The 8,177-nt window shown below is 51.3% G+C and overlaps 1 protein-coding gene across 1 annotated transcript in view; it reads right to left on the bottom strand.

Moving 5' to 3' along the window:
* Positions 1-903: 903 nt before the first annotated feature.
* PCDH12 (protocadherin 12) overlaps positions 904-8,177 on the bottom strand; it is a 10,166-nt gene continuing 2,892 nt past the window's right edge. Inside the window, exons 3-6 of the mRNA XM_008935787.1 lie at positions 8,082-8,177; positions 7,507-7,601; positions 6,083-6,234; positions 904-1,259 (exon numbers count right to left, since the gene is read on the bottom strand). The exon at positions 8,082-8,177 is cut by the window's right edge and continues 61 nt beyond it. Coding sequence (XP_008934035.1) covers positions 904-1,259; positions 6,083-6,234; positions 7,507-7,601; positions 8,082-8,177 — 699 coding nt within the window. The remainder of the gene's footprint in view (positions 1,260-6,082; positions 6,235-7,506; positions 7,602-8,081) is intronic.

Genomic DNA, 8,177 nt, shown 5'->3' with positions numbered 1-8,177 from the left:
CCCAGCACAGCAAGCAGGGACATTGTGCATTGGTTTTCCTACCCTAAGAGCTCATGTACATGCAGATCAAAGCCAAAACCTGTAATATGTCTGGAACTGCTGATTGAATATTTCAAAATAGTGTTTTCACACTCCCCTTTTCCCAGGTTACCTGTGGCAGACTCCAGCCATCTGTTGCCTGCTTCTGGGCAAGGACTACGCTCCAAAATCCAATGGCCTCAAAAGAGAGCGTGGAGAAGGAAATAGTGGGCACCTAGTGCAGCCATAGGAGAAGTGCCAGTGTTGATTTTGGGAGGACTTACAAAATGCCGAGTTCACAGTGGTAGAACCACAAAAGCTGAAAGGATCAGTGGGAGACAACAGGCAGATCTCTGCTTTCTGAGTTGCCACACCAGGCATTCTGCAGCAACAACATGTCAGCCACACTGCACATTGGTCCAGAGATGGTAGTGTTAGAAAAAAAAATCATTTATTTAAATAAGAAATGAGATCCTAGAGCCCAACCCTGCCAGGTCCATGGGTGCAATGCCTTGTTGTCCTGGTGCATGGTCTGTAGCTGACTGTGAAGTGCTTGTAGTTGATCTAACAGCCCCCCACCCATCATTGGGCCTGCCCTGGGAGGAGAGGGCCCTCCTGAGGTTGTGTGACTGGAATGTGATAGTAAGGTGGAAGAGGGTGGAGGAGGAGAAAAGCTCAGAAGGCAAGAACAGGCAGGTAGAGGGGAATCAAGCAAGGTGAAATCAGTTGTGGAACAGTTTGATGGGGGGAGGCAAAGGAAGAAACATGCTGTGATCAGTCTAGACATGGATGATACAAGGACCCTGGTAAAGCACACACGTGCACCCCAGATGCAGAAGGAAGCTTTGTCTGACTCTTGTCTCCTCCTCACAGCCACCAAGCTGCCTACAGAACAGGAGCACCATCTTCCAGTCCGAGGCTCTTCCCACGTGCCGACAGCTGCCGCAGAAGCCCTGAGCCTGTTTCACTGTGGACTTGGACCTTCTGGGACAAAATCATTTCAAAGAGGGTGCTCATTTCTGAGAGGAAAGTGCTGGCCAGTCTTGTCCCAGTAGCATCCGAGTCACCTTTGCCAAAAGTCTCGAAGGTCCTTGGTTTCTCCTGCCTCGCAGCTTCCTCATCCTGAGGTGAATGTGGAGAGTCAGGGGAGAAGACGTTGTCCTTGTAACTGCTGGTGAGGGGCAAAGAGAGACGAGCCACCCACCCTGGATCAGCAGCTGTCAGCCTCTTGAGGGCCAGCTCTGGAGAGAGTGAAAACAACTGCTGGTGAGACATGGAGTAGAGGAGACCACAGGAGAGAAGAGCCCAGGGGAAAGAAAAAGGAAGAAAAAAAATAATACTGAGAAACAAGGAGACTTTCTGAAATCAGCTGTGAGAGAACTGATTGTAAACGGGTCTAGCGATAAGCTACCAGCAGCATCATTCAAACCAACAGCTTTAAAAATCCAAGCCAACTAGAACTGGTTTAAAACTACAGGGTTTGGTTTTGTTTTGTTTTGTTTTTTTTCAGTATAATAACATTAGGATCACTTTGCTTTCTCCTTTATTGCAGCCTCAAGTGGCACTTCACAAAATTGTTAGCAGAGCCAGAGAAAGTGAGGGTTGAGGGCTGGCTACAGGGGAGACAACAATGGAAAGCTTTCAGGGGGGAAGTGTTGGACAGAAAGGTCACTCATGGACTTCCCTGAAGGGTCACTCTAGGGTGGGAATTTGCTGCTAAGCAGACCTATTGAGACCGAAAAGAAATGGGTTATTGTGAAAACTGTGACAACAGAAGCAGAATGAGATTCTGGATTATAAAATGCACAGCTGGGTGGTTGAAGGCTAGTAACAAAAAAAAGCAAAAGGAGCTATAAAGGAGTTGTTCCTCAATTGGAAACAGATGAGGAGCAGTGGGAGCCTGATGTGGGCGTGCACTGCAGGCTCCTCAGGGTACCAATAATGGGATTCTGCCCCAAAATGGGCAAGTAAAATCATATAGTGTGTTGGTCAGGGTATTCCCTGGTGGCACAGGGACAGAGCCAGGGTGTTGTTCCTAGGTCTGTTGGGACCCCATTAGGAGAATTACATACAAATCTGATTATCCACCCATAGGAAAGGGGATCTGAAATGACAGAAGTGCAGGGAAAACTGAGATGAAAACAGGAGTGAGTCCAAGGCTTACGTGCTGGAGACCCCAAGAGGTAGGTGCTGCTCAGCCTGAGGAAGCAAATCCTCACTGGGGGCAGCTGGCTGAAGCCTGTCATTATTTTTAAGGGATAAACACCAACAAAGGAAATCTTTATGCTTAAAATAGCATTGGCAAAAGAAGAAGTGATTATAACTGTCCACAAATAAACATGTTGGAAATTAAAGGAAGGTCCCCGAAGCAGACCAAGCCTGGAATCGCTTCCTCCTCAGACAGCAGGAAAGGAAATTGGGGTTCTTGGATGTTTAAGGTGGTAAACAAGCCTGCGTGAGGTGGTGCACGGACCCTGCTCCAGCTCCAAAGCCTACCCCAGAACCACGGGGTCTGGGAAAGACGGAGTCAGGAAGCAGCAAAACCACAGCGGTCCCAACGGGATGGCAAGAGCTGGTGTCATAACAACATAGTGGCCTCTGGAAGGAGGGTCCCCTTTCTAATGCACTTGCCACACTGCTTCCAGAAGATAATCGATACCCTACCACAGCATGGGGCACGTGTCCCTCAGTCCGTGGCTAGTCAGTCACTGAGACAAGTGTCCTTCCTCATCCAGCTAATTAGTCTTTTTTCTCTAGGAAAAACCCGTGTCCTGGGGTGGGATGGGGCTGAGGGCTGGGATTCAGAACTGGTAAGGACAGAGGGGCAGACACATCACTTAAATTTTGATTCAGCTGAAGCCCTGAAGTTCTTTGTTCATTGCTCAGCTTCCATCATTTCATCCTGCAATCCTAGGATTTCTTACAGTCAACCTCAGTATTTTCTTTCATTCCCAGTGACTGTTCCTTAAGAGATCTCCCAAATGTGGTGAAGTCTCATGGTTTTGCTCCAAAACATCCACAGTTCTCCCCAGTCTGCCAGAAGCTGCTGCATTCCTGGATATTTTGATGCTTCAGCTGCAGAGCAGGGCATGACAGCAGTCTGCTCTGCGGGGAGAGCCACAGCTCAGAGGGTGATGGTCCTGTGACCATGAAACCTTATCAGTAGGTGTTTAATTTGTCCAATAACTCTTTACTGCCTTATTTTACAGTGTTTGGGGTGTGGGGGTGGTTTTTATAACCAGCAGAGTTGTGTTACCTGCCTCTGTGAGTGCTGGTGGGGGATATAGGTGTTCACAGACTGTGCTGAGCTCAGTTCTTCCAGCACAAACCACCGGTCACTGCCTGGGATGGACAACTCCTGCAGTTCCCCTCCTGCCCTAGCACAAAGGCCCCGACGGCTGCCACCAGCAGAACTTCCTTCCTCCCACTCTCAGGATGCAAATCCACCTCTGTTTGTCTCTGGGAGAGGAGGAAGGAGTCCAGCAGCCCCGTCGCCTTTTCAGGAAGGTCTGGGCTCATGGTTAAGGTTGGCTTCACCACTGAAGCAGGACAGCCCCTTTTGCCATGGCCAGCAGGGCTGGTGGGCAGGAAGCCACACTGGCACAGCTTCAGCACGCAGCCCTGGAGTTCACTGTGAAACTCCAGTAATTTGGCAAAAGGATGGGGCTTTTCTATCAAATTCCAAAAGCAAGGGAGATGGTCCTTCACGGCTGCGCTTCATCATCACACAGATTTTTTAGAAGCATAGAATCATTAAGGCTGGAAAAAAGCTGTTAAGATTATCAAGTCCAACCATCAGCCCAACACTACCATGACCACTAAACCATGTCCTGAAATACCACAGCCACATGATTTTTTGAGCCCCTCCAGGGATGGGGACTCCACCACCTCCCTGGGCAGCCTGGGCCAATGCTTCACCACTCTGCCAGGCAAGAAATTCTGCCTAAGATCAAATCCAACCCTCCCCTGGTGCAGCTGAAGCCCATTGCCTCTTGTCCTGACACTGGTTACTTGGGAGAAGAGACCAACCCCCCCCTCACTCCAACCGCCTTTCAGGCAGTTGTAGAGAGCAATAAGGGCTCCCCTGAGCCTCCTCTTCGCTGGACTAAACACCCCCAGGTCCCTCAGCTGCCCCTCACAAATCATGTTCCCAGACCCCTCACAGCATCATTGCCCTTCTCTAGACCCAAGATTTTAGGATGCTGCCTGTCTGGGCAGGTCTAGATCTGGACGGATCTGCTGAGCAGGTCCACCAGTCCCTTTACTGGTGCTTGTCAGTAACCCCATGAGATGAGCTGGGCAGCCTGTTGACTCCCTGCTCTTGGTTGCAGGACCTTTAAATCAGAGGAAGCTTGTGGGTCTCATTTCACCCAGCCTTTCGTTTGCTCCTTACTAGAATAAAAGGGCAGGAAGGCAAATGGAGAGAAACAACATGGTTCTCCCTCTGAGCCGGAGCACAGAAAACACCCAGCTTGGAATTAAAACAACCACAGCAGCAACTTGGCTAGTTCTTACTGTGGAGGAGCACAGAGGCTCCACGATGAAATTTCTGCTACAGGACATGAGTCAGCCCAACTCTTTCAAATTGAAATGCCAGTAGAAAAGATTTTTTAGAACAAATCAATAAAAGGAGCATGTAGAAAATGTCAGGCCCAGATGGTATTCACCCTGGAGCGCGAGAGGAACTCAGATATGAAATTGGGTGGTTTATTAGCTGCTGTTCGTTAACTACTGCTTCAAATGAACATGGTGTCCGAGGAAGGGAAGGTGGAAATTGTGACATGAGTTTTTAAGCACGTGAAGGTGAACTTAGTGCAGATGGATTTGGGGAAGTCATTCTCTGTGAGACTCAGCAGGTAGCCAAGTACCTGTTACTCAGGCAAGAACCAACGTGTGACATTTGCAAGGTGGGGAACTGTGTTTTGCAAATTTGTTGGTGTCTTTGAAAGAGGTGGATGAAGTGTCCTGGTTGACAGGGGACCCCTGAGCTTGTAGAGCACCAGCCAAGGGACCTGAGCATGCCCAGGGACTCATCTGTGTTAAAAGCTGGGAAGCAAAGGTATGAATCAATAATCTTCCCCACCAAGGGAGGTCATTAGTGGAGTCCCAGAGTAGCAATTCACCATAGTGATAAATGACATGGAGAAGTAGATGGTGTTGGTGTGGACTCCACAAAAACACCCAACAACATAGAAATGGGGTTGCTGAAGGGCCTGTTGAGTTTCATGAGCAAAACGTAGTTGGTGGATTTGTGTCACCAGCTGTTGGATAATTACCACTGGGAATGATAGGTCATGTATTGATGACTCTCCCACCAAAATCTACAAGGATTTGGGAGTCACCATGTGCAGTTTGGTAACTGAACTCAGCATGGAGCTTGGACAGGGCAGGAATGAAGAACAAACCAGAAGACCTCCTTATACCACCAGTGTAGATGTATCCTACATCTACAGTTCTGATACCACATCTGGTCACAATTCTGGTCATCACATCTCAATGAGGATACACTAAAATTAGTGACAAGTTAGTCACAGGAGATGAGAATGGACTAGTTGAACCTTGTAGGAAATAGGAGCCTGATGGGGCCCAAAGGGTATGTAATATCTTGAGAGGCTTGACAAAGACAACTCCCAACCTTTCTCAGTCTACATGGACTGAGGAACAATGAAACAAAGGGGCTGAGGTCCGCCTGGGAAGCATTTTGTATCTGGACTTCACCCCTACTTAACCACATAGGTCAACCTCACAAATCAGCTAAACAGCAGCAGATAGATCCATGGGAGGAAGGACCTGCCAAGAGTCATTAAACAAAGAAGGCCAACGTAAGGCTCAACAGGTCCCTTTGCTGTAAACTGCCTGGTACCAAAAGCACAGGATGGTCCATTCATGCTGTCCCAAGCACCTTCCACTATCAGAGCCACCCTAGGAAATGAGATGTCCCCTGACTTGCTGCAGGCCAGCCAGTTTTCTCTTCTGAATGGGGTTAGTGTCTTCTTTGAGGAGATCTTTCTGCTGGAGCACCCCCACCAGCCCCAACGTGCTGCCAGCAGCAAGGCCACCTCACCTGCCTGCGGCTCCAGGAGGGTCTCCAGCTCCTCTCCCACCAGCTGCTGCATGGAGAGATCGAAGCCACTCTCCGAGTCGCGGTCCTCGGCCTCGCTCTCACCATGCCCGCTGTCCTTCGTGCTCAGGCCATCAGCATCCAGCCCCCCAGCCCTGCAGGACACAAACCCTCTGGTCACTCATCAACCCCCAGCAGAGACCTGTCCCACCCGCTGCCTTGAAGGTGGTTGTCTTCATCCCACAGGATCCCAGCGTGGTGGGGCTGGGAAGGACCTCTGGAGATCATCTCATCCAACCCCCCTGCTCCAGCAGCTCACCCACAGCAGGGTGCCCATGATCACACACAGGTGGGTTTGGGATCTCTCCAGAGAAGGAGACTCCACAACCTCTCTGGGCAGCCTGCTCCAGGCTTGGACAACCTCATAGGAGAGCAGTTTCTCCTCCTGTTCAGGTGGAACCTCCTGGGTTCCAGTTTGTGCCTGTTGCCCCTTGTCCTGTTGCTGGGCACCACTGGCCCCAGCCTCCTGCCCCCCTTTAGCTCTTGCTCAGCATTGATCCCTCTGAGTCTTCTCCAGGCTGACCAGCAACAGGGCTCTCAGCACTCTGCTGAGCACTGGGCTACACATGGGACTGCTCCACATGTCTTGCCCAGAAGGTTTTTTTCCTTCTTCAGGGACATCCTGAGCAAACAGGGAGCTGCTGGCTCTTCCTTATGAATTCAGAGGAGAACCTCATCACAGCCCAGCCCTACCCCAGAGCAGTTCTCCCACCTTCTCCATCCTCAGCAGATGGGAGATAGTGATGTGAAAGGTAGAGAAAGCTGTGATCTGCCCATGGCCTGGCATCCTCAGGAACAACACAATATAATGGAAACACCATAAAGTTTGTCTCTGGGAACACCTTCAGCACACAGCTGGGCTATCTCAGTCCTTCCCATCCCTGCTAGTAGGATCTCCCCCACTAGCCTCCAGGCCTGGGGACAGATGCCCCAAACTCATGTCAACAGGCAACAGCATCGCTAAGAAAATACCCAGAGCCATAAAAAAAAACTCATCCCCATGCTGCTGCCTTGAAAGGTGGGACCCTCTGTGCCCAGGAGGGCACCTTTCCCACACACAAACACACCTCTGTTCCCTTTCCAACAGGGCAGGTGGTTCATGGCCGTGGAGGAGTTCAGGTGGGTATGGAAGGAGCTGCCGAAGGTACGCAAGGAAAGGGGCAAAGAGCAGCCCTAGGAGGGTGGTGGACACGAAGGGGGAGCCAGGACCAGAGGAGCACAGCCACCCCCTGACGGGAGGACCTACCTCCCCATCTCAGGGCAGCAAAACCAGGGATGAGGTTTGGCCTGGTGTGTGTCTGCTGCCCTGGTGTCTCCTGCCCTTGGGGTCTCCAGGCAAGGGGGGCAGGGCTGAGCACCAGCCTTACCTGCTGCCGTTCTTGGCCATGTACTTGTTTCCCCTGTGGTTGGTTTTGGGCTGGAACTGGCCCTGGTGCAGCAGGGAGAGCAGCTGGGAGATTTGCTGTAAGGCAGGAAAAGCCTGTTGAGCCCCAGCAATGGCCACTCAAGCTGCTTCCTGCCAGGACGTCCCCTCCAAACCCCCTCCCTGGCCTTTTTATAGCATTTCCTCCTCCTGCAGCTGGTTCAGCACCACCATGCAGGGAGAAATGCAAGTGGCCGAGCAGCCCACCCGGCCCCAGCCTTCCCTTGTGTCACCTCTACCCACACACTCCCATGGTGTTGGTCCCTTCTCCCCATGACATCCATCCCAGCTCCCAAGGTATCCTGGTGGCTGTGGGGAGACACTGCCTATGGTGGGGTGACCATTCATCCCACCCAGCCCCACAACTGGGACACCTCTGCCTGGGACTGGGAGAAGAGACCAACTGAAGACCATCAGGTTGCACCTTCCCACCACCCCGGGGTGTGCAAGAAGCCCTGGGCAAGGAAGGATTTGGAGTTTAGGGGGTGCAGAGGGGGTGTCCACATTTCTGGCTCCTACCTGCACTGGTGGTGACTCCATGGCGAACTCCCCGGTGGGGCTCTGCTCTGCCAGTGCCACCAGTGACAGTCGGACCAGGCTCCTGAGGATGTGCTG

This window comes from Merops nubicus, unplaced genomic scaffold, assembly GCF_000691845.1.
Source record: "Merops nubicus isolate BGI_N331 unplaced genomic scaffold, ASM69184v1 scaffold16442, whole genome shotgun sequence".
Lineage (NCBI taxonomy): Eukaryota > Metazoa > Chordata > Aves > Coraciiformes > Meropidae > Merops > Merops nubicus.
Note: the sequence above shows the minus strand (reverse complement) of the source record. Positions and strands in the feature narration are given on the sequence as shown.